This window comes from Microcebus murinus, chromosome 12, assembly GCF_040939455.1.
Source record: "Microcebus murinus isolate Inina chromosome 12, M.murinus_Inina_mat1.0, whole genome shotgun sequence".
Taxonomy (NCBI): Eukaryota; Metazoa; Chordata; class Mammalia; order Primates; family Cheirogaleidae; genus Microcebus; species Microcebus murinus.
Genome location: NC_134115.1, coordinates 32,119,250 through 32,146,692, shown reverse-complemented (window position 1 = coordinate 32,146,692; position 27,443 = coordinate 32,119,250). Strand labels below are relative to the sequence as shown.

At 39.7% G+C, this 27,443-nt stretch overlaps 1 protein-coding gene across 1 annotated transcript in view; it reads left to right on the top strand.

The window, feature by feature from the left end:
* The window catches only part of LOC105856043 (histone-arginine methyltransferase CARM1-like), a 248,807-nt gene that overhangs the window by 156,881 nt on the left and 64,483 nt on the right, over window positions 1-27,443 (top strand). Inside the window, exon 5 of the mRNA XM_012737456.3 lies at window positions 2,598-2,708. Coding sequence (XP_012592910.1) covers window positions 2,598-2,708 — 111 coding nt within the window. The remainder of the gene's footprint in view (window positions 1-2,597; window positions 2,709-27,443) is intronic.

The following is a 27,443-nucleotide window of genomic DNA, read 5'->3' as shown; positions in this document are numbered from 1 at the left end:
ATGTCCCTTCATCTCCGCATCCTCTCTTCCCAGTCACATGACTGAAAATTCACCTAAGTTTTGTAATACACACTCAAGTGGGAAGCCGGTGAAATTATCTGGACAATGCTAGCAAAAGATCAGGTTCTTTTCCAAGGCCCATACTCTGGTTTGAAATAAACAAATGATTAAGGTCATTTTGGCTTGTATCTTTAGAAAATTGCCTCAGCTTGTAATTTTTCACTACTTCTCCAGAAATGGCCTGGATCTATTAAAGTATCTTTTTACCAAATGGACCAAATATGCCAGAACCTTAACCACATAAGGCTCACTCCCAGCTCTGGTTGCTTTTTCCTTTCTCCCTATTTCTTTTCTCCCGTCTCTCCCCTAATGGTAAGATATTCCTTTGGTTTTCAGTCTACAGGATCACAAGACCTAAAAAGTACTGCTCTAAGAAATGCTTTGTACCACCCTGATAGATTAGACAAAGAGCTCCATTTACACATTTCTAGGGTAACCTGTTACCAGAACATCCAGGTGCAATTTCCATCTTCTCTCTACTTTGCATCCATATTTTGGACTGAACTTGGAATCTACGGTATTGTATTTTCAACTGAAGAAGGTTCTAGAAAGGTTCTTTTGAATGTGGTGCATCTTTCTTTGGGGACAAGGATTGCATTCTCCAACTTAACAGCCTCTACTCCCTAAATGGCAGTCATGAGTGTTCTTGCAACAGATCATGGCCACACGAAGATGGTAGATTTCCTGGGGAGTATCAGGAAAAGAGAACATTGGTATTTCTAAAAGTATAGACAGCCCGACAGCCAATTTTGGAGTCTGGGTGACATTTTAAATTGGTAATGCTCCTAATTACCCAAGCCCTAGGAAACCATATGGAATACAGCCACAGCCCTAGAATTAATATAAGTAAGCACTGTGAACCCATTACTAACAGCATGTTCTCTTAGAATAATGGCACAGTATCTGTGTCAGCACAGTGTGATACTGCAGTTAAAACACACACAGACACAAAACCTCTTGATATTTCCTATTTTTTTTGGAAAATTTTTCCTACTCTCAAATTTTTTTTAACTTCTCTAAATTTTCCAACAAAAAAATACTACTTTGTTTCCTTGTCAACCATTGCCTATTGGTATCGCTTTGTTAAAATGTCAGTTTTATAGAGGATAAATGTAAGTAAGCAATATATGATAATATGAAAAATGAGCTTGGAAGACAAAAATGTTCAGATTTAACTCTTAGCTTTCCTCCTTATGGCTAGGTGGACTTTGGCTGGTTGTTCAATGTCTCTGATTTTCAGTTTTTTCATCTGTTAAGTGGGCATAAGAATGCTGTCTACTCATATGGTTATTGTGAGGATTTAAAGCCAAGTAAAATGTCTTGCTCAAAGCTAGTGCCAAAAGATGCTGAGAATAAAAGTCACTGATGAGACAGAAATACAGTAACTTGAAGTTTACATAAATCAGGCCAAGATTCAGAAGTATCTGGGGAAAGGGGTCCGATACCTATGGTCCACCCCTTGTGTCTCAGTTTGTAGGTTCAAGTCTTGGCCCCTTTGTGCCAGTGAGCAGTGGTTTCCTTGATTTAAGTTCCAGATTACCGTGTTTCCCCGAAAATAAGACCTACCCATAAAATATGCCCTAGCAACATTTCTAAGCATTTGCACAAGATAAGCCCTACCCTGAAAATAAGACCTAGTGATGGGTGTGGCTACGCAGCGTATCTACACAACCAACCCATGCATTTTGTCGCTGAGCAGTAAAGAAGACGAGCAGCCCTTCTCATCTGCCCCATTGTGACAGCTACTATCCCACAGGTGACCAGAAGGTGCGGGCAGCCCCATCAACAAGGTCGGCTCCCCCTGTCAGGTCCCGGCCATCCTGTGCGTGCTGCAAGCTGAGGCTGTGAGGGGAAAATAACACATCCCCTAAAAATAAGCCCTAGGGTGTCTTCTTGAGGAAAAACTAAATATAAGACCCTGTCTTATTTTCGGGGAAACATGGTAGAACAGAGGGGGGGAAAGAAAAATTTTGTGATTTCACAGCCTTCATATGTTCCTAACCTTCATAGAAACCTCTCCAATTTTATGGAAGGGGCCTCGTAAAAAAGCATATACATCACTTTTGGATTTTTCAAGACTTCATCTTCAGTTATTTCTAAACATGTGTATATCATTCCAAAAATTATTTGAGACAGTTTTCATTTTGTGCATGCTAACAGATTTGGTGAGGTGAGCTCATTTGTGACACTCTGCTTTTCTTGGCCCTAAGCATCCTAAAAGCAATCCATGTTACAAAGAAACGATCATAATAATAGCAATGATTTAAAGAATGCCAATTATATGCCAAGTGTTTTGCATACGTTTCATATTGTTGAACCCTACAGCCAACTTTAATGGTGGTTATTATTAACCCCATTTAATGTGTGAGCAAAACAAGTCTCACAGAGATTCATAACTTTGCCAAGGTAAGACCACTGGTAAATACCAAAGCCAGGACTTTAATTAAGTCTCACTTCGATGCCCAAAGCTGGCCTTGTGCCAGCAGACACAAACCTGGTTGTGTTTTCACCCCTTTTTTGTTTTTCTTTCCTTCTAGGTTGTGCTAGATGTTGGTTGCGGATCAGGAATTCTGTCATTTTTTGCTGTACAGGCTGGAGCTAGGAAAGTTTATGTGGTTGAAGCCAGTTCCATAGCACAATATACTGAGGTAAGTAGTTGTATTTTTAAGGCAGTGTACTTCAGGGTACTCAGTGATGGATTCTTCCACGTAGGTCATTTAGAATAATTTTTTTAACAGTCTCTGATTTTTTTTTTCTATTGAAATGTTACTGCTGATAAAGCCTGACTTCCCTGTAGTAACTGATATGAAACAATTCTTTTTTAATGTCGCTGATAATGAAAATATTGCAATGCCTTCTCCCTTCCCATCCACTGGGAGGCGGTGAGGCAGTGGAGGGGTGGGCTGGGAAAGAGATGAATGTTTTCTTATCTTTAATGATCCAAGCAAGTGAAGAGTAAGATTTCACTGTAGCTGGATTAATTTTTTTCTTTTTAAGTGTTGTACTGACAATAGCCGCACCATTCACTTTGTATTTTGCTTGTGGTTTACAGAACTATTGCTACATGGTTGCAGTCAGAGGAAGAGACAGGTGTCTGTTTTTCAAGGAGCTTTGGAAGATTTCAGGTTCCGATAGGAGGACAGGGAGATGATTTGTTTTAAATATAGTGTTCTCTTATCATTATGAAATGTGTACAAATATTAGAAAATAAGTCAAAGTCAAAAGTCAGGTGGTAATGGATTTCAGTAATATTTGGATATAATAATAACTCGATCAAGCTGCAGAGATTGGATGTGTGTGCACGCGCGTGAAAGGGGTAATGTGCTTGTCATTCACACCTGGAGTAGGCCTGAATTTTAATGAGGAATAGGATGACAGATAGGGAGGAGAGCTTGGCTGCTGCTGCAGATGAACACCAGGAAGTTTTCCTCCAACCCTGGGCAGCTGGTAGTTCTGAATGATCGCTGGTTTTGGAGTGAGTGAGCAAAGAGAAACCAAGAGACAAGGAGACAAGTGTGGCATGTTTGGAGGGAAGAACTGTCAAGAGCCTAATGGCTGGTAGGTTGTTATATTCTCTTTTCTTCTTCCAGCAAGTTCTAAAAATAATATTTCAGTCATTTACTTATTCACCAATTCTTAACGGTTGTTTTTATTAAATATTGGCTGCACGCAAAAGAATATGTAAAATGTATACAGTGTGAAGAATAGCAATGAAATGAATGTGTGCCCACTGCCCTTTTTAGGCCATAGGCCTTTCCTTTAAAGGCCCATTTACCTTGTTCTGACCACATCTCCTTTCTGCCCTGAACAGGGGTAACTACTCCTATGAATTTTTGTTTATCATTCTCTTGTTTGTTACAGTGTTACCACATATGTTTCTATCCCTAAAAGCAAAATCACTTACGAACTTTCCATGAATGGACTCATAATGTATATATTCTCCCTTCATTTTCTTTTTTTCACCGGATGTTGTGTTCCTAAAGGTCATCCTTGTTGGATGTATACAGCTGTTGTTTACACACGCAGCACTGTTGGCAGACTTTGTGTGGCTTCCATTATAAAAGTATTATGAATATTTTTGCACACAGTCCCCACTGCATCTGTGCTAAAGTTTCTCAGGCATATACCTAGGAGTGGAATTGTTGAGTCGCAGGACATGCGTCCCTTCAGTGTTGCTATCCCATACCAAATTGTTTTCCAAAGTGGTTGTACCAGTTTTCACTCCCTCCAGCGGTGTGTGAGAATGTCATAGTTCTGTGTCTTCGGCAGCACTTTGATATTGTCAGATGTTGAAGATTTTGCCAATCTAATGTATGTGATACGATATTTGTGGTTTTAATTTGTATTTTTTATTTACTAAGACTTTGAGCATCTTTGCAAGTATTTTGGCCGTTTGGGCTTTCTCCTCTGTAAAATGCATTCAAGTCTTTTGACAAGTTTTCTTTTGAATTGTTTGTCTAATTCTAATTTATTTGTAGGAATGACTTCCATATTCTAGATATTAAGCCTGTATTAGTTGTGTATGTGGAAAACATCTTCTCCCAGTTTGCACCTTACATTTTTGTCTTTCCCAATGTCCCTAGTAAAATTTAGATATGGAATTATACAATAAAATAGAGAAAAGGGGGATAAAACTTATATAGAGAGAATCCCATAGATAAAAATACCTCTGCTTAGATATTAGTAGGTTTTAAAATGCATTCTTAAAGATGAGGAGTTTAGAATTTTGTCTCAAGTGCTGCTCATTCATTTATTCATATCTTCACTCAATTGTAACCTATAATTCTGTTTTGGGGCAAATAAGAGAAACGGGTCTATTCCTGTATTCAAAGAGCTTCTATGCTAATAAGATATTGGCCCTATTGTATCTTATACCACAGACTAAAAAATAAAATAGCAGTGGAATAAATAATTTAGAAAGTTTCTTCTCTTCATAAAGTTTATTTTTTTCATGTACTTTAAAGTGGTTTCATACATTAGTTATTTTTAAAACTTTAAAAATCTAATATCCTTTGATGTATTTTTTATTTTTAAAATGTTGTTATTGTCTTTATTTTCCAAACCCTAAGTCTCTGATTTTTAACATAACATCAGTTTTTTGTTAGAACCAAATGTAAGTAAAATGTTAAAATTTGAGGATGGATCTTTTTGTATGTTTTGTTTTTATTTGAAATATATAAAAATTCACTTATCCATAACTTATTATTGAGCTATTATTCTTAAATATCTGAAAATGACTATTTCAGAAGCATCTTGAAATTTAAAATTGATAAATGATTTATTGTATACAATGCATCTTTCTGTTAAACTAACTCTTTTTTTATTTTATGTGTATAATTTTAAGGGGTACAATTTTGTTATATGGATATATTACCCAGAAGTGAAGTCTGGATTTTTGTGTAATCATCATCCAAATAATGGATATCGTATCCATTAAGTAGTTTCTAGTCCCTCTCCTCCTCCTAACCTCCTGCCCTTCCAAGTCCCTGATGTCTATTTTTCTACACTTTAATGTGTACACATTATTTAACTTATAAGTGAGAACATACAACATTTGACTTTCTGTTTCTGAACTGTTTCATTTAAGATAATGGCCTCCACTTCCATCCAAGTTGTTGCAAATACATGATTTCATTCTTTTCTATAGCTGAATAGTATTCCGTTGTATACACATACTGCATTTTCTTTATCCATTCATATGTTAATGAACACTTAGGTTAATTCCAAATCTCTGCTATTGTGAATAGTGCTGCAATAAGCATACGAGTACAGGTATCTTTTTAATATAATGATTTCTTTTCTTTGGGGTATATATCTGGTAGAGGGATTGCTGGGTCACATGGTAGTTTTATTTTTAGTCTTTAAAGAATCTCCATACTGTTTTCCATGGAGATAGTACTAATTTACCTCCCACCAACAGTGTATAAGTTTTCTCTGTATGCTCACCAACATATGTTTCACTTTTTAATAATAGCCATTCTAACTGGTGTAAGATGATAACTCATTGTGATTTTAATTCACATTTCTCTGATGCTTAGTGATGTTGAGCATTTTTTATATGCTTGGTTGTCATCTGTGTATCTTCTTTTGAAAAATATCTATTCATGTCCTTTGCACACTTTTTAAAGTAGTTATTTGGTTTTTGTTGTTGTTGTTGAGTTGTTTGAATTCTTTGTAAATTCTGGATATAAGTCTCTTGTTGGATGGATAGTTTGCAAATATTTTCTCCCATTCTGTAGGTTGTTCACTCTATTGATTATTTCTTTTGCTATGTAGAAGCTTTTAAGTTTAATTAGGTCCCATTTGTCTATTTTTGTTTTAATTGCTTATGCTTTTGAGGCTTTATTCATGAATTCTTTGCCTAGACCAATGCCTAAAAGAGTTTTCCTAGGTTTTCTTCTAGCACTTTTATAGTTTCAGGTCTTACATGTAAGTCACTAATCCATTTTGAGTTGATTTTTGTATATGGTGAGATATAGGAGTCCTGTTTCATTCCTTTGTACATGGCAATCCAATTTTCCCAGTACCATTTGTTGAAAAGTGTGGCCTTTCCCAAGTGTATGTTTTTTTTAATTTGTCAAAGATCAGTTGGCTGTAGATATGTGCCTTTATTTCTGGGTTCTCTATTCTTTATTCCACTAGATTTAATAAATGAATTCAGCAAAGTTTCAGGATACAAAATCATTGTACAAAAATCAGTAGCATTTTTATACATCAAAATAGTCAAGCTGAGAACTAAATCAATAAAGCATTCTCATTTAGGATAGCTACAAAAAATTAAATAAAATACCTAAGAATCTATTTAACCAAGGAGGTGAAGGATCTCTACAAGGAAAAGTACAAAACACTGATGAAAAGTATTGAAAATGACCCAAAGAAGTGAAGAAACATCCTGTGCTCATGAATTGGCAGAATGAATATTTTTAAAGTGACCATATTGTCCAAAGCAACATACAGAATCAGTACAATCCCTATCAAAGTACCAACATCATTATTTGCAGAATTAGAAAAAACAATCCTAAAATTCATATGGAACAAAAAAAAAAAAGAAAGAAAGAAAGAAGGAAAGAAAAAAGCCTGAACAGCCCAAGCAAATCTAAGCAAAAAGAACAAAACTGGAGGCATCACATTACTTGACCTCAGCTTATACTATAAGGCTATATAGTCACCAAAACAGCCTGTTACTGGTATAAAAATAGACACTTAGATCCATAGAATAGCATGGATGTAGTATTTTTAAGGAAAGAGAGGAATAAACTAGCTGGAGATATTCATGCATTCCCTAGCCATAGTTCTTCCAGCCATGGCATGAACTCTCAACAATTGCTAGCAGACCATGGGGAAAGCCATTCTAGAAATGAGTGATTGGCTTCTCCAAGAAAATTCTCCTCGTGGTTAAACACACATCAGCAAGATTGTTGCCTTCTCACAGGGTGGGCCTCCCCTCATGAACACTTTTACCTAGAGTGTGGAGCTGTATAAGAACCTCTAGCAAGAAGCCAGTACAGAAAAGAAGAAAAGGAAACACACAAAACTTTAAAAGTTTTTATTTGGAAATATTTTCAAACTTACAGACAAGTTGCAAGTGTGCTAGGATTACACCTGTGAATAGTCACTGCACTGTAGCCTGGGCAACATGGGAAGATGCCATCTCCAAACATCAATTGATAAGTAAATGAAAAAAAAAAAAATAGTTCAAAGACTACTCAGATTCCTTTTACCTAGATACACCTGTTGATTACATTTTACTACATTTGCTTTATCATTTGTTCTTGCTTTCTCTCTCACCACATACACACACACATGAATATATATGTACATACATATACACATGTATGTATATGTATGTGTATATACACATATATATGTATATTCATGTGTGTGTGTATATATATGTAGATAGATATAGAGACACACAACCTTTTTCCTACAGGTCAGTTATATACATCGTAGCCCTTTATCATTAAACATTTCAGTGTGCATTTCCTAAAAATGGGGCTGTTCTCTTATATAAACCAAAGAACTTAAAGGTGAAAAAGAAGCTGTACAATGACTTGTCCATAGTGTATTTCAATGTTAGTGATAACAGGTCTTTGGGGCTGTGAGCAGTGGCTCATGCCTGTAATCCTAGCACTTTGGAAGGCTGAGGCAGGAGGATCACTTGAGGCTGAGAGTTTGAGACCAGCCTGAGCAAGAGTGAAATCCCATCTCTACAAAAATTAGAAAAATTAGCTGGGTGTGGTAGTACATCCCTTTAGTCCCAGCTACTTGGGAGGCTACGGCAGGAGGATCCCTTGAGCCTGAGACTTTGAGGTTGCAGGGAACTATGATGATGCCACTGCAGTCTAGCCCCAGCAACAGAGCATGACCCTATCTCAAAAAACAAAACAAAACAAAAAAACAGGCCGTAACATGGACAGGGAGATTGTCACCATGTTGCTGAGGTGAGAGGAGTCTAAACTTAACTGCCTCTTCTCTTGCATAGTGTTTCTAGGGAGAGTTGATTTTTAAAGCATGGAAACCAGTGTTCTAATGAATTCCAAAGCACCATAGTTTTATTTTCTCTCCGGTGTTAGCTTCTGTAGAGGATGTATGTGTTGTTGTAATCTTTCTTTTCTTGGTACAACTGGGGCAAGTTGGGAGCAGAGATGGCTTTCCAAATTCTGTCAGGGACTGCTGGGAGCCCTAGAAACCCTTGCTGGCAAGTCTATTTTGTTCCCAAGGCCTTCCCTGCATGTGGTCCTAAGAACAGGCTGGTTAAAAATGTATGCAGAGCCAAGGATGATTAGAATCTTCTTAAAGCCAGGATTTAACAGCAGCCTGCTCCCTCCTGATGAAATCCACGTCCTCCACCATGCCCGTCACTGCTGTGTGGGTGTCAGGAGTTGCTCCCCATGGCCAGGGCCCTTTCACCTCACGGAGGAGGATCTGTACCAGCTTGTGGTTTTCGCTTCTGACACCGACACTCATCTGTACAGTTTGTGGGTGGCAACGTGCGATCGTGAACAGCACAGAGGAGATTTTTACTTTAAGAATAGGCTGATATAGCAGCTTGGCACACAGCGCATGGTGTTCCTTTCGACCTTTTCATTATTTGGTAATTGAACCAGCAGACATTTAATTCTTTTCTCTAGAGTCTTCATTAAATTGCTTGGAAAAGATGAAATTGCAACAAGAAAGAAAAATGTACAAATTTAACTACCACTGCCTGTCCCTGGATTCTTCACACACCAGGCTTCTGGGCTTTAAGTACACAGAATATTCTCAAATTGCATTGAATTCAATTTCAATTGCACTTAGTGGCTCAGCCTGATTTGTAACAACTCCTTGTCTGGGGGGCATGCATGTCAAGTCATTTTTTACAGGATTGGTCATGAGCTTGCAGAGGTGCAGCTACATGCTCTTACCCTGGGTCCCAGGCAACATTTCTGGGTCAGTAATAAGAGGCCATTCCTGTTCAAAGAACAGGGCAGAACTAAAGGTCTTCCATGGGTCTCCAAGCTATGAATGTACCCACTTCAAGCTTGAAGCTATCTCTTATCCTTTTTTTTTTCTTTCTTTTCTTGTATATGAAACATAAAACAAAGGCCCCCAGATTATATAGACCAAATGGAAAAGGAAAAAGCATTAATCAAATCTACTCATGTATACAGTTGAGGAAGGACGTATTCCTTAACTTAAAATTGTACGCAGATAGATGTCATGTCTTTCCACCTAGATGATAAACTCCTAGAAGGGCCAGCAGAATAATAGATTATTAGGGTTAGCAATTATGTTACCACCCAACTGGGTTCTTTTGTCTGCTGCACAGGAGGAAGCCAATACACTGAGACAACAGGGGTTGCAGCAGAGAAAGAGTTTAATATTGCAGGCACTGAGCGAGGAGATGGGAGGAATTTCTCAAATCTGTCTCCCTGAGAATTTTAAGGCCAAGGTTTTTAAAGGTAGTTTGGCAGACAAAGGGCTAAGGAATTGGGTCTGCTGATTAGCTGGGGATAAACTCATAGTACTGGGAAGCAGAAATTAACTTCTTGCACTGAGTTAGTTCCTGCATAGAGGGTTGCAGGACCTGTGGTCAGTTCTCAAGTATGGCCACTGATATGGTTGGCATCAGTTGGTTCCCCTGAATGCAGAGTCTGGAAAATATCTCAAAGACCAGTATTAGGCTTTACAATAGTGATGTTATCTATAGATGTGATTAGGGAAGTCAAAGTCTTATGCCAGTCAGGGATATGTGACTCCTAAGCAGTAGGCAGTTACAGGAAGGCAGGTGATGAAACAATGTCTGGTTAAGTTTTAGGTATGCCTGTACTTCTGTAGAAATCAGAAGACTTCTGCCACAGTTCTTGACTTATGGCCCTACATTACTTTATTTTTTTTTATTTTTGAGGGGATAGGATCTCACTCCATTGCTCAGGCTAGAGTGCAGTAGCATTATCATAGCTCTCCGCAACCTCAAATTCCTGGGCTCAAGCGATCCTCCAGCTCCATCCTGCCAAGGAGCTAGGACTATAGGTCCCAGCAGGGTCCCACATTCCCCAGCTATTTTTTAATTATTTTTTGTAAAGACAAGGTCTTATTATTGCTCAGGCTGGTGTACATTACTTTAATATGGGCAGTTTCAATTATGACTAGATATATGTGCTATAATCAACTTAAACTTTCAACAGAGTTCTCTGGCACTCATTTTAAAAATGCTCGTAATCACTGTTGGGCCCCTTTATAATTAGACTTTCCTAGTACACAGTTCTTATATATGTCTTATTAGAATGACTTTTAAGCAACCAGACCAAGTATTTCTGGACCATGAGGTGGTAGAAGTAAAGGCAGATGGAATTGGAACTGTCATGACATTATCTCTGTAGACCTACTGGATTCATAGTCTCAAGCTGCTCTGTCCTGTGTGGTAGCCAGTAGATACATGTGGTTATTTAAATTTAAATATAAGTTAATTAACAATAAAAGTCAAATTTCTCACACTAGCATTTTTCATGCTCAGTAGCCACAAGTAAGTAATGGTCATTGGTCATATTGGACAGGAGAGATGTAGAACATATTTCTATCATCACAAAATGTTCTGTTGGACTGTACTAGTGGAGATGACACAAGTGGCCAAACCTCACCTTTCTGGCATGATGACCAGGCCAATGACTGTGTTCATTGCCAGGTATTGGCAGCCATGGCCAGATTATTCTGGTTTGACTTTAGGCAAGGCAGCACCCCCTTAATTCCTCTTGCTCTGGATGTTGTTTGTCCTTCCCTTATGTGTGAAATCAATCAAAGTGCAGGTTCTCTGGGATGTGGAGATTGGTATGCAGGAAGGTTATTGGGAAGGGCTCTCAGGAACTTCCCCTGCAGCGAAGTGAAGGAAGGAGGATAGGATTGGGAAAGAGGAGTTAAACTGTAATATAGTCATACTAAATGACTCAGCCAATCCCATAGGGAGGTCTTGAGCTGAGGTGGCCCTTAAGAGTTGAACCACCTTAGGGCAGGGGATGTTATAGTCCACATTTTTATGTGTATACCCTGAGAAAGGAGTGTGGCCTGGGGTAAGTTGGCTCCCTTGGGCTGAGGGCAGGTCCTAGAACACAACTCAGCTGAGAGCCATCATCTGCCAACATTCCCAGCAGTTAGGGGAATGGGTGCTTTGGTCCAGAAGGAAGGATCCGTGTGGTATCCCACCACCTGATCAACACAGGATCAACAAGGAAGATCAACACAGGAAGCTGATGGAGGATAAAGATAGAGGTGATAGCAAATCAAAGGAAGGGAGTTAAAGTGAGGGCACAAGCAGGATGATACTAAAAGCTTAGGAAAAGCCACAGGGAAAAGGTTGCAAGAAAAAGCTTTCTAGACACCAAGTGAATCACTTGATCTGATGTGCTCTGTACTAGGCTAAGCCCTGTGAGGACATGCAGCACATAAAAGACACGATCCCTCCCTTCAAGTAGTTTGTAATCCAGTTGCTTTTCAAACAAAATTCTTGACGCACAGTGAGTGCCAAGTGCATATGAGGGGCAGAGATGAGACATGCCATGCCAATGCTTGGAACAATTCCCATGGGCTGGACTGGTTAGGGAAGCCTTCAGAGAAAAGTCGTGACTTGAATTGGATCCTGAAGGATAAGAAGAAATGAAATGTTCCTCTTTTCATCTTTCACTTCTTACTGCCAGCAATGAGCTTTTTGAAAACCCTTAGGTTTGTGTAGGATGCCCCACCTTAAATATATTGATAATGTCTTCATGCATGCTTTGAAGGCCAATTATTGGAAAGACATTTCTGGTTTTTAATCTTGAACGCTAGAAAAAGCATCTTCTTTGAAGTTTTCCTATATGAATTTATCCTGATTTCAACTCTTTGAGCTAGGGTTTTTCTTCTACTTCCTCCTCACTCTCCCACAGACACCAAATGCCTGAGTCACAAAATTCCATCCATCCTGTCAACACTTTTTATTTCTGCACTGACAATAAAGTTAAAAGGTAGCAACAAGAAATCCATTGAAAAAAACAATAATAAGCATTTAGCTTAGCTAAAGTTTTAGAATTTAAGAAGCATTTCCACATTTATAAGCTCAGAGATCTTCATGAAGAGTCTGTATGGTGCTTAGACCAGAGAATACCATACCCACGTTACAGGTAACAAAGAACCTTGGAGAAGGCAGGTCATGAAGATGGGATATGGGTTGTGAGAACAATCTCTTGCTGCTTCCTTCTGGAATGTCCAGGAAAGCAGAAACTAGTGGTTCCCTTGAAGGTGAAGAGGTGAATGTGTTTGATTAGAAGCTGGAGCACCTACCCCTGTAAATAATTCATGCAGGAGCCAGGAGAAAAACCATGTTTCTCTTACTAAAAGATGTCTTGTGAAGCACTGAAACAGGGAGACAGTTCTGCCATGCAAGAAGGAAGCCTTCTCCATTGGCACATTCAGCTAGTAACACACTTAACAGAGGAGGAGTTTGAAGCAGTCCATGTAGAATGCCACCCTGTTTGCTACAAAGCCCCCATCCAAAAAAATGAGAATTTTTCTCGTAGCTGGATTGGTGATTGACAGGGCAGGGAAACAACACGGGAGAGAATATTCATGTCTCTTTGCCTCACTCACCACTCAATTCCCTGTAGGGTAGATCCTAAACACTTTGGCCATGATTTGAATTGAGGGTGCAGGTTTTGGAATCACACACTGTGAGGTTAAATCCCTGCCCCTGTGCCCTAATGGCCATGTGACCTTGACAAGTGTATTAATTTCCTATTTCTGCTGTCACAAATTCATGCAAATTTAGTGGCTTAAAGCAATACAAATTTATTACCATGTAGTTCTGGAGGTTGGAAGTTGGAAATGGATCTTAGGGACTAAAATGAAGGTGTTGCATTTGTAATCCGTTCTAGTGATGCTGCTTTTGATTAGGGGCCACACTCTGAGTTCCAATGTTATATAACATTGGAACTGAAACAGCCTGTAAAATGATTCACCATGATGTTTTTGAAAGATGCACCAAGGAGACCCTTCAGGGACTGAGTTAGAAGGGGAAGGGAGTTTGAACAGCAGCAGCGAGCCTACCTCCCCTAGACCTCTAAAGTGAGGGCAACACTTCATTTATGTGTTCTTTCTGGAGGCTGTAGGGGAGCCTCTGTTTCCTGCCCTTAGAGGCTGCCTGCAGTACTTGGATTGTGGCCACATCACTCTGACCTCCGCTTCTGTCATCATGTCTCCTTTTCTGACCCTCCTTCTTACAAGGAATATGTGATTATATTGGGCTCTCCTAGATAAGCCAGGATAATATCCCCATTTTATGATCCTTAACACTTTGACTGGCACACTAGAAAAAAAAATTTTTTTTCCTTGGGGTCATGGTATTTTATTATGAAAATAGAATAAAAACTTCAAAAACAAAATGATCCTTTCTAATTTAATGAAACTTTTGTTATTTTTCATTGTTTTGTGTGTGTAAATTATATGCAATTTGAAAAATAGTTCTCATGGCTCCCAAAGTGAAGAGATGTGAGAGTTATGTATGCTTCATGAGGCCCCAGGCTTAAAACTAGCATGAGTTAAATACAACTCACATGGCAGTTAATGTGTTAATCATATTTGCAAAATCCCTTTGATGTGTAAGGTAACATATTCAGAGTGTTCTATGGACATTTCTGGGGAGCTATTATTCTGTATATTGTATGTTACTTGACCTTTCTCTACCTCATTTTCTTTACCTTATAAATAATAATAGTACCTCACAAACATATTACAAGGATTAAATGACAAAGTCCATATAAAAATTAGCCTGACATTCTCTAGCTATTATTATTATTGTCATTGTGGTTATTATCATCCATGTCACTGTATAAATCAACCAAACAGATATGATAGAAGGGAGAACCCAAGGCAACAGTGGAAGCACAGGGCCAGACAGAGAACATTTTCCAAGAGTGTGTTGTCTCTATTGCATTTTGCAATTTCCTTTATTACTCCTTTTTAAAACCAAAACATTACAAGATGTTGAGGCTATGGTTGTTTCCCAACTTTTTTCAAAGATTCTGCAGACTTGGCAGGGCAGTGTGATGAGCATCTCCCTGGTACCCAGTTCTCAGGAGAAATTCACAGCTGTTCCTAAGTCCTTTTCCCACTTGGTTCTTCCCCTGCTGACCCCAATCTACTCAGTTCTGCTCAGGAGGCCTCAGTATTGCCCACTGTTCAGAAGAAACACAACCTCTTCAGGGCCAAGGAACAATACAATGGTTCTCAAAGAAGACGCCTTAGAATCCCCTGAAGGGCTTTTAAAACACAGATGGCTGGGTCCCCTCCCCAGAGTGACTGATTCAGTAGGTATGGGGAGTGGCCTGAGAATCTGCATTTCTAATCCGTTCTAGTGATGCTGCTTTTTTTTTTCCTTTTTTTTTTCTTCTTTTATTTCATCATATTATGGAGGTACAAATATTGTTAGGGTTACAAATATTGTCCCTGCCCCCTGTGATGCTGCTTTTGATTAGGGGCCACACTCTGAGTTCCAATGTTATATAACATTGGAACTGAAACAGCCTGTAAAAATGATTCGCCATGATGTTTTTGAAAAATGCACCAAGGAGACCCTTCAGGGACTGAGTTCGAAGGGGAAGGGAGCTTGAACAGCAGCAGCGAGCCTACCGCCCCTAGACCTCTAAAGTGAGGGCAACACTTCATTTATATATTTTACTTATTTGGCTTCTGATCAACTTTTGTTTGCAGAAGGTTCTGGAGACCAAGAAAAGACTTTTGAAACTGAGATCCAATTTCCTCAATTTACAGAGGAAGCCTAGAGAACTTAAGGGGTTTGTCCAAATCCATGAATTTCCCTCAGTATTCATGTGTTGAAACTTAATCCCCATTGCAGTGGTATTAAGAGGCAGGGAACATCTTCTGAGATGTTTGGGGCTCTGCATTTGTGACTTAATAATAAAAGGGCTGGTGGGAACTAGCTCAGGCCCTTTCCCTGTGCCCTTTTCCTCCTCTGGCATGTAGGAACACAGTGTTCATCCCCTTTTGTTTTTTCCATCCCTTCTGCCATGTGAGGACACCTAGAGAAATGGGCCTTCACTAGATGCTGAACCTGTGGCACCTGGATCTTGGACTACCCTGACTCTAAAACTGTGAGCAATAAGTTTCTGTTCTTTATACATTGCCAAGTTGTAGGTGTTTTGTTATAGCAGCACAAACGGACTAAGATACCTCTGCTCTGGGAAGTTTTTTCCAACATTGATGTGTCTGCCATCTCAATATTTAAACCATAATTCAAGTAACTTCTTAGCTCACTTTGCAGCTTCTGAAATCTACTTTCATTAAGCCAAAGTCTTTCTCTCAGCCACCCACCTTCTTCTTTTAGTTCTCTCTTTACCCATCTGCTCCTAGAAGTCTCGATTGTGCATTGCTGCTATCGGGCCCTATTTAAGGCCAATTGGATTCTGGTTGTGACAGGAGAGCAGCAGCATGTTTAGAGAAAGTGCTTAAAGTGCTTGTTGATCTAAAGCATTTTTCTACCACGGCAGCTACACATTCTAGGGGAATTGTGATCAGGCCACACATTTTCCTAGCAAGAAGAGCAGGGAAGTTGAGACAGGCTGTGATTTATTAGCACACCAAACACTGAAACTGAAAAGCATTCAGATGGTTGATTACTAATCATTGCTGATGATGTCTTAGAGCTCCCTTCACCCCAGCAGGGAATTCGCTTCATCACACCCCCTCCCCAACTTTCACTTTCCCGGCTGGGTAACTCAAGAGTTTCACTGTGTGGAAAGTACCACAAGAAAGAAATAAACAAGATCATTGAGTCTGACTGTATGCGACTCTTCAAGACCAGACTGATGTCTAAAGAGCAAAATCAGCCAAATCAACAGGTTGGTGTCTCTGCACAATGCCAAGTAATCACTTTCGCTCCTTATTTTCCACAGAATTGATGAATCCTCTTTTGCTCTGAGCTGATGGTTTTGCCGTCATGTAGCCTCAGATTGGTGTCCAATCTTGTTCTTTCATCTACTGTAGCCAAGGAAATGATAACTGGTTTTGCCACCTGGGTTACTTTTTAATGATCTGAAAGACCACAAGGAGCCGGCATTTCGTGTGTGCACTTCCTCATTCAACAACCTAATAGCTATCTGAAAAGAGCCTTCCTGAAAAGAAAGAAAATGTCTGCTCCTCTCAGGCAGAAGCAATAATACCGCATGATTCTCTGATTAAACTATCACACTGTGCATATTACAGGGCATCTGAGCTGCTTGAAGCTGACTTACTGCTGAGGTTTCTTGGTATTTACACTGTTGTTTTTCTGCCAACAAGGTGTGAAATGACAGATGAGTATCCCTAAACTTTCCGGTGAATGGCAAGTAAAGTGCCTAAGAAACTGCTGGGGCCCAGTTGTCTCCTGGGGCCATGCTAGAAGGGTAAACGTGTTTTTCTTTAGGGGCACCCTCTGTGCAAATGAACTTCAATCATGGGTGAGACCAAAGCTGGTACTATAGGGTACAATACTGGAGCAAAAACACACTGCACAGTCTCCTCACTACCCCAGTGGACAGGCAGTCTCTGCTGACAGGTACAAAAGTTAGAAAGGAAAGCAGGAAAATCATTCTCTGTCCTCCCTAAACTCTTTAAGAATATAACATTTTAAACTTCAAAACCTCCATTCTGAGCATCTAAAAAAGCAACTTCCTAAGTGTTGTGGTAGCCAGCACTAAGGCAATGACCTGCTTGTTATTGTGTATATGCACATCTGCAAATGTTTGGTTGTATATCATGCACGTTTTGGACTATCCCACCAATATGTACATGGTGATTTGTTTTGGAAGCTGTATGTGTATTACTGTATTCACACTTTATGTGTGTTAGAAACATACTCTGAAGTTAAAGTGATGAGGTGCCGCTGTACACCTGCAAGTAGCTTAAATTCAAAAGAATGACAATAAGCAAGTGAGAAAGAATGTAGGGACAGTGGAACCCTCTTCATACATTGCTGGTAGAATGGAAAATGACACAGTTGTTTTTGAAATGGAAACATCCAAAACAACTGGGCAGTTTCTTACAAAGTTAAACATATTAATACATTCCCCCTATGACCTAACAGTTCTACTCCTTGGTGTTTCCCTAACAGAAATGAAAATATATGTCCACACGAAGATTTGCACCTGAAAACCTGGAAACAACCCAAATGCCCATCAACAAATGATAGGATAAACCAATTGTGGTATATTGAAACAATGGAATATCGTTAAACAATAAAAATGAATGGATTGCTTACACACATAACAATGTAGATGAATCTTTGAAACATGATGATTGAAAGAAGCCAGATATAACAAAGCATATACTGTATGAATCTATTCGTGTGAAATTCTAAAACAGGCAAAACTAACCTATAATGGCAGAAAACCAATCGATGGTTGCCTGAGGCTGAGGGATGGTGGATCAGAGAAGGGGAGTAGGATTAGCTGTAAAGAGGCATGCAGGAAATTGAAGGGTAATGGATATTTTCTATATCTTGATTGTGATGGTTACATGGGTTTATATATTTGTTAAAATACATCAAACTATATACTTAGTGTGTTATATGTAAATTATACCTCAATACACATGATTTTAAAAAACAAAAGTAAATTTCTAGTCAACATTGTACTAGAAGTATTGGTACGATAATATAAAAAAAGGATTAAAAGGTGGAGAAAAGATAAGGATGAAACAAAGAATATATTAAGTCTATATTTTTCATTAATGGCACACAAAAACCTTATAATGTTATGTGGTTTAAACAATTGATTTAATGTTTGGTTATACTGTGATATGAAAATCTGCTGGCAAGTTGAGTTTATTTCTATACTTGGTTATGAGGGCTGTTGCAGCTGGTAACAAACAAATAGACACCAAAATATGTAAATTCAAATGGAGGAAAAGCAGAATGGGTTGAGCTAAGTAAATCGTGATATTCATCTTTCAACCCATCTATCATCATGCAAAGCATTTGAAATTCAGTTAATACATTTCTCTTTCCCCTGATGTCAAACAGATCTTACAATCTAATCAGAATGTGTTGCATTTTTACATATTTAAGAAGTAGGTTTAAAATTATTAAAATTCTCTTTCGAAAGATTTTTGAACAGGTTATAAAATTATATTAGCAACATTTTTAACTTTCACAGGGATGAGATTTCTTATATCATTTTTAGAAACAAAATCGCTTAACAATGAACTATCAGAAAAAAAAAAAAACACTTCAAAATGTTCTTTCCATAGCATGAGTTTCTTTTGAGAAATAGTTCCTCTCTCATTCATTTCTAAAAGTCATCATTATCTCAGAATGGCAAATTAGGTTTATTTTTTCAAAAATACCTCCTAGATAGAATAATTCTGACAGCTACATGTCATCACACAAAATTTCGGCAAATTTTGACTCTTATCTTTAACAAGAAAATTCCATGATTGATCTGTAAGCAGAGCAGCTTTTCTCAGTACTTTGCTATAAAATAAACCAGTAAAGGCCCATTGCTGAAAAGATTTCCAAGGACATCTACATGTTATTCCAAAGTGCTATATGTCTCTTTAAGGCATCTTGTTTTTAATTTTTTATAGTGGCAAAATACATGTAACATAAAATTTATCATCTTACTCATTTATGAATTGTACAGTTTAGTGACAATCAGTACATTTGTATTGTTGTTCAACCATTGCCACCATCCATCTCTAGAATTCTTTTCATCTTGAAAAATGGAAACTCTATGCCCATTAAACAGTCACTTCCCATTCCCCCTTCGTGCAACCCCTAGCAATGACCATGCTACTTGTGTCTATGATTTTGATTGCTCTAGGTACCTCATATAAATGAAATCATACAGTGTCTATCTTTTTGTGACTTACTTATTTCACTTAGCATAATGTCCTCAGAGTCCATTCATGTTGTAGCACGTATCCGAATTTCCTTCCTTTTCAAGGCTGAATAAGATTTCATTGTATGCGTATGCCATATTTTTGCTTATCTGTTTATCTGTTCGTAGACAATATAATATAATGATATAATTCTTGTGGGCAACAAGAAAACAGTTCAGTTTCTTCATCTTCAAACATCAGTCTGATTTTATAAAATGTATTGGCCAGGCTTTCAGTTGCAAATTACAATAGGATAACTCATATTGGCTTAACAAAAATAGAGTTTATTGGATCATATAACCAGACAGTCCAGAGAAGAACTAGCAACTCAAGTGAGTTTCTCTTCCTCTGTCTCTTTTTCCCTGTTTCCCTCTCTCCTTGACCCTACCTTAGCTCTTTTTTCTTCTCTCTACATTGAATTACTTCTCTTACTATAGACAGCCCATCTTTACGTGGAGGGAAGACTACGTTTAGATCCATGACTCAGAAAACAATCTCCAGGTATACACTGAAAAATTCTAGGGAAAGATTTTGATTAGCCTACCTGCCTACCTTCTAATCATTATTGGCAGAGGCATGGGAGTACCATTGATTGCTTGGACCTGTGTCACACACCCACTTCTGTGGCTAGGGAAGGGGCAGTTGGCTGTAATCGGTAGCCTCACCAGCATTGCATGATCACAGTAGGAGACTAAGAATTTACCAGGGTCAAACTTTTTAAACGGGGCTAAGAATATAAAAAGTAAAATAAATGTAAAAATAAAAATATTAATAATAAAAAAGAATTTACCAGAGAAAGAATAGATCCTGCACAGGTGAAGTTGACAAAAGCATTGAACACATGCCTACCCTACCCTAAATAGATGAAGCATGTGAAAGCCTTTTGTAAACTTCAAAGCATTGTCCAAATGCTAATTGCTGTTATTATTTTCACGTTGAATAAAAGGCCACATTATTTACTAGAGTAAATTGATGCTGGTGGCAGGCAACTATTGTTCTGCACACTTAGTTAGGTGAAAGTAAAGTTGCAATAAACAGGCAAGAGGTTAACCTGCAAAGGAAGTAAGTCAATGACAAAAACTGTTTAGTATTAAACCTAGAAGTGGTACTTGTTACTTAGGAATGAGGCTACATCTGCAAGACCATAACTATATAGCTATAATGTGAAAAATTCTGCAATACATATGTTCTGAGTGCTATTATATCCCCGGCTTGGTGCTAGGAGGTATTTTAGAAGAATAAGACACAGCCTGTATCTTAAAGAAATGTTCCACTCCAACCAGATCCCAATAGCTCTGTATATGCAGATTATGTCAAGGAAGGATCAGGACAAATTGACTGAATTTTTCACTTTTCCTCCTGATGCCTTGACAGCCTCTTTCTCACACTTACTGAATGATGTTTAATTTAATTCATGTGCTCGAGGCAGCACGCTCTGCATTGCAGCTGTGCACAGTTTGTTTGAAAGGGCTTCCACGGCAAGGCCAAAGGCAGGAAGCATGCTGCCGTGATACCTTGATGAATGGACCCCTTGGGAAAGAAGTGCCTTTATAATGAAGTCACAAAAGAAATCTTCATAAATCCTCCGAAGCTCAGCGGCTTGCTTATGTGAGTGCAACTAAAATACTTCCAAAACGACCCTGCCAAAGGTAAATAAGGCCAATACTAGGCAGAATTTTTATAAATCTGACTGTTGTGTCTCCAGGCACCATTCCTATAGTCATCTCCCTGTACACAGCCACACACGCATGCACACATACATGCATGAACACATATGTGCACACACACACTGTGTCCGTCACTGTTGTGAACCCTGCCCTAATGCCAGATCCCAGCATCTCTTGCTTTTCTAATCAAAACAGGGAAAAAGAAATAATTGTCACTTTCTCTCGTTGATTGATCAACTGGGTTTCTCTTGTGTTAATGAATTTGACCTTTTCCATCAGTGTTGCATTTGTAGGCCTTGAACTCTATCTGTGGGAGATGACAGCTTCAGAAAAGAGAGTGGTGGGGGTCTGGAATCATACTTAACCCTATTGTGACAGCAGTCTCAGAGGTGAACCTGATTTCAATCTGTTTAGCGAGAGTGGGGGACAGTGAGGTGGGATCTGTCTCTCCCTGAGCCCCCCACTTCTCAGACCCTTAGTTAGCTGGGGGCCTTTCCCTAGAACTGGCTTCTAGAACGGACCTGGCTCTTGATCTTTACTATGTTCCAGGGACCAGAGCTGTGGCAGGAGGACCCACTGGGAAATGGCCCTCTCCCTTCCTTTCCTTTATCACCTGTGTGTTAGTCTACCAGGTCTGCGTCACAGAGTCCCACGGGCTGGGTGGCGTCAACAACAGGAATTGTCCTTCTCACAGTTCTGGAGGCTGGGAATCCAGGATTATGGTGCCAACAGGGTGGGTTTCTCCAGAGGCCTCTGTCCTTGGCTTGCAGATGGGTTTCTTCCACCTGTATTTTCACACCGTCTTTCCTCTGTGTCTGCCTCTTCTTATTAGAGCACCAGTCGTAGTGACTTAGGGCCACCCTAATGACTGCATTTTAACTTAATTACCTCTTTAAGGACCTTGTCTCCAAATACAGCCACATGCTGAGGTACTGGGGGCTAGGACTTCAACACCGGGATTTTGGGGGCACGCAATTCAACCCACAACAGCCTGCCTCCCTCTCCTCACTCCGACTGGTGCCCCGGCCCCTTCACCTCCTTTAACTGCCTGCTCCAGGGCGGATTTGACTGACCAGGTCCGCAGCTGCCAGGTGGAAGCCAGAGGGAAGGACTACAGGGTCCCCCACAAAAAAAGCAAGGGGCAAGGCCAAGAAAACCTGCAATGTGGAGGCAAAAAACTCGGCAGGCCTGAGGTGGTCCTTAGGAGCTAAGGTTTGGATCTAAAAAGTGAGGCAGTCAGGGAAAAACAGAATGAGAGCGACGAGTCAAATGACAAAACAGGCTCCAGCCCATGGCTACTTTCTAGCTGTTTGGGATGTAAGAACCTGAGGTAGACGGCGCATTAACCCAGCCATGCACGATTTATTCAAAACCTGGGCATTCCCATTCTTGCCTTGCTCTCTCTAGTTGGTGATTCTGTGACATTCCATACCTAACTTTCTCTGTTCAAAACCCTCTCTCTCCACATGGTTACCTGCTGAGCTCATTGTCCTTCCAGAGTTTACTAACATGCCACTTCTGATGGGAAGTCTTCCCACAAGCTTATGAAGCTCCATGAGAATGGAGACATGTCTTTGCACTTTTTAAGCCCCCACATTTGTAAATTCTCAACAAATGCTTACTCAGTGAATATTTTGAATTATGCAAATCAAAATTCTTTTTTGAACTTGGTTTATCTGTCCCTTCACATGTCTCTCATGTTCTGCCTTGTGTGTAGAGAAATGCAGGGTACGTAGCTCAATGCCTTAAGCAATGTGAGCAGTTCGATGGAATGATTACAAATGCAGACTCTGCCAACCGGCTGCTCAGGCTGGAATTCTGACTTCCCTGCATACGGGCTGGGTGACTGTTTCAGTTTGCTAGGACTGCCATGTCAAACTACCACAAACTGAGTGGCTTATACAGAAATTTACTGCATTGCAGCTCAGGAGGTTGGAAGTCTAAGCTCAAGGTGTCAGCGAGGTTGGTTCCTTTGGAGGTCTGTGAAGGAGAATCTGCTCTTTGCCTTGCTCCCAGCTCCTGCTGATTTGCTGGAATCTCTGACATTCCTTGGCTTCTGCTGCCTCATGCTAATCTCTGCTTTTATCTTCTCGTGGTGTACTCCCTGTGTGCGTGTCTGGCTCCACATGTCCCCCTTTTGTAAGGACATAGTCATGTTGGATTTAGGGGCCCACCCTACTCCTGTATGACTTACCCACTTATATCTGCAATGATTCTATTTCCAAATAAGGCCACTTTCTGAGGCACTGGGGGTTAGGACTTCAACATACAAATTTGAGGGGTGGGACACAGTTCAACCCAGTAACAGTGACTTAGTTTCAGTTCCCACATTAGTAAACTAGAATAATAATATAGCCTACCTTATGACGTGGTTGTACAATTAAGTGAATTAATATATGCAAAGCACTTAAAGATAGTCGTATAAGTACCCACTGCATTGTCATTTGGTGGGTATATATCTGTCACCTTCACTAACCTATTGTAGATGGGGGGAATGGGGACTGTACTTGGTCACATGCATTAATACAATGGTATCACAGCACATGTAGTACAACACATAAGCAGAACACCTTGTGCCTGGTACATAATCTTTGAACTGAACTGGTTAAACTAAATAAGAGGCAGGGATAATTCAGAGTGATACTGGGGCTGGAATTGAAAGTCTGTCTGCATTTGTGAGATAGTGTATTTGGTAGATAGGGCTTTATCATGCCATTCATATAGTTAGATCCCAAAGGCTTGCCCTGGGAGAAATTTGAAACCTCTCCTCTTTTTGGTCATCTCCCTGAGGTTTCCTGGCTTTCTTACAAATGCTCAGGAAATTTGGTATTACATATGCAAATGCTGTTTTGTCTTCAGGTAAAGAGAGAGCACTCAGCCTGAGCATCTTACCTTTAGTTATTGGTGTAATTGAATGCTGCGGTTCTGTGATTCTCCACTCAGTTGTGATATTATCATACAAGGCAGGATAAAGAAAGGAAGAGCAATGTGATATTTCTTCCTCAGAGGCCTGGGTGGGCCATCTGGCAATCTTTAAATGTGGGTGCCAGATTGAATAACATGCTTTGGGTGACTTTTTAAATGTATTATTCAGGGGAGATGTTGTTTTAACCTCTGCGCTTCACATGACTTCCTAGCTGATGGAAATCTTTTCTCTCCTTTGCTTGAAAATTATGTGGAACACAGCCCAGTAGAGACTAATAAATCAGCATGAGAATTCCTCGGCTGGTCTGAAGAGCAACTAATGATGGAAAAGGTGGTTGAATTAATCTACATAAAGCAAGGACAAGGAAACAATGTGCAGTTGTTCATTCAGCAAATATATGAGGTGCAATCTGGTTCCTTTCTGATATAGCAACTCAGATTCTCCTTTTGTTCCGAGAGTGGTGGAGGTCATTTCCAGAGGGGAGTCCAAGTGGGAGAATGAGAAAATACTTGCAGGGGGCACAGTGCCTTTAGCTTCTAGCCTTGACTGGGTTGCTTATTTGTTTTTTGAAATGGAGAAGTCATGGATCTCAGTTTCCTCTTTTGTACAATGAAGTTATTGAACTATGACTGTGTTCTTTGAGGTCCCATCCATACTTCCACTACATCCCATTGTTTAAACCTATAGACCTTCAGTCTTCTGTCTCCAGGCTACGTAGTTAATTTCATTCTAGTTTCTGACAGCCCACCATTTCATTGCTCTCTTGGAGTTCAGTGTCAATATCTGTATATTCTAGATTGTATTATCTCAAACTACACTCAAGGCTTGAATGAGACCCTGATCTTGCTCCAAGTGAATCATATGAAACATGAGACAAGTACCATCAACCCTATTTCTTACTCTGAGAAATTATCTTAATGGCTCAGGAAAGAAGTATTTCCGTGTGCAAGACCGAAGACTATTCATCATCATCATGCGTGTACGTCTTTGCAAAAGTCTTGGCATAAAACGCCAATTGAGAGAAGGAAACATAAACAGGGCAAAGCACCCCAGACCTCCCCTTTAACGCAAGGCTTCTTCAAGGAGGTCTGAAGTCCCTGATAACTGACTGAAACAAGGGAGGGACTTCCAGAAATACATCAGCTGGTCACTTCTCTCCCAAACCTGGTTGAAATGCCTTGAGGTGGTAGCAAGTCAATTAGGGCACTAACTGGATGGTGATGAAATTGCCTTTAACACATTTCACTGAGGCAGTGTGTGGTCTTAGATCACCTTGGAAGAAAGATGCTTTGTAAGGGTGAAGTGATCTGGGTCCCTCTGCCCAAATCGTGACCAGATCTGTCTGTACAACAAGAAGAAGTGTGGCCATGGAATGAGTTCTGGAACTTCAGTCTTGCTGAACAACCCCTGTAACCTAAGGGAGCTGGCTTGGAGAAGGACTCGCACACCCCGAGACCCAGATTCTAATAGGCAGAGATTTGTAAGACTTGCAGTAAGTGTGTTTTTATTCAGACCTAGTTTCTTACCAGAGCCTTGTTGCCCCAGCGTGTTTATTCTGTTAATCCCTAATTACATTCACCTCATAATGGAGTTTTGTGAGAACTAACACTTTTCTTTAGATCGTTTTTTTGGTTATCATGAAATATTTCCATCTATTCTTAACACTGCTTGCTTGACCTTTCAGAAACATGATTTTTTCATAAGCAGCTTTCTTAGACTAGGTACTCTTTTTTTCTTGAGGACATAGAGAAAAAATATTCAGAATGCCTTGGTTACATTTTTGTGGCATATGCATTTTATCAGCCCTCACTACAGAGGAGTGATTCTATTTACTTAGCTGCTGTCTCATCAAAGCTCTGTGGAACTGGCTGCAGATTGGGCTTCTAGATACTCCCAAATCACTGGTTGCCCTTAAATCCGGGGATGGGCTAATTAGCTGAATTTCACATTTGAGGGGAAACCATTGAAGAAGATGAAGCATTCGAAGTTTGGTAAAACCAAAGATGGTTTTTATACTCACATAACATTTGGTGGAAAGTAAAATCCGAATAATCCCAACTGCTTCGTATTTAAATTGCTGAAATATTGATTTGTCAGAATTATTTCATAGACACATATTTCACATTTCCAACAAAGCCCCTTCCTTTGTTTTGGCCTAAACCAGTTTACTTACATTATTTTTATAACTTCTAAACCAACAAAATCAAGCATATAATTTGGTAATCATTTGTATTATTGAAAACTCCAATTCATCTAGTCCTTTGGTGAAAATTTAAAAATCACTTTTGCTACTAAAAACCCCAGTTAAGAGCTTCTTTAGTGACCCATCACTATAAAGAAACTGAGTAACCTTGATAGAATTAATCAATTTGATTTTCAGTTTTTCTATAAATTGAAGATAATAATAATGCCCCTCTCACAGTGTTGTAGGTACACATGAGAAAATAAAGGGAACACATTTCGTCAACAGTGAAAGTCTAATGTCATCATTGATTTTATCAAAAAGCCACCAAAACATAATCATATAACTGTATGATCATATAACCTAACCATAACTATAGTTAATAATTATATAACTATATTCTGTTGATTTATCTGCCCAGAGGAGGCATATCAGAAGTTAATTGATATACTAATAATTAGCATTTCTCTAAAGCAAATTGTGCTGGAGACTCACAATCCTCTGACCCCTAAAAATTGCTCTTGGATGGAAAAAAAAATCCCCAGTGGGAAAAGTTACACATTTGTATCAAAAGGGCAGGGGAGTGTAGGTAGAAGAGGAGGCTCTTCCCTCTTCCACACCAGTCCTCTAGCACGGCATGCTCTCTGAGAGCATAACTTGCTCAAAACATCCTTTCCAAGCCTAGACAGCTTGTCTGCCTCCTTGATGCTCTTTCTCCCCAGTTGTTGAGCAGTTTGTAACATCATCAGAGGAAAAACACTATATGTACTAAAGTTGCCAGTGTGGGGTTTTGCTGGCAGCCAAACTATAGGTTTGGCAGCATTTGCCTCATGAAAGCTTCATGCGGCTTCCTTCTGTCTCCTTTGGAGTTTCTGCAGTGTCAAAGGGGCATGCACTTGCTCCGCACAGAGCAGCTTTCTGGACTCCTCAGACTCTGCCCTTAAACTAGCATGGAGACAAATAGGGAGGAAAGAGTACCTCTCTCTGCCTCTCTCTCCCTTCTGCTCTGCCTCCCTCACCTGCCATTCTCCATCTTTCTCACTGCCTGTGTGTTGTCCTCCTTGCCCTGCCTGCTAGTTCTTGTTTGCAAAGGTTTCTTGCACTCATATCCATGGCTGGCTCCTGCAGGGGCCTGTTCACTCTTTCTTGGCAGCAGGTTTCAGAGGGCTCTATTTGCTGCACAGCGACAGTCAGCACCAGTGGGCCAACAGGGGTCCTGTGCAGT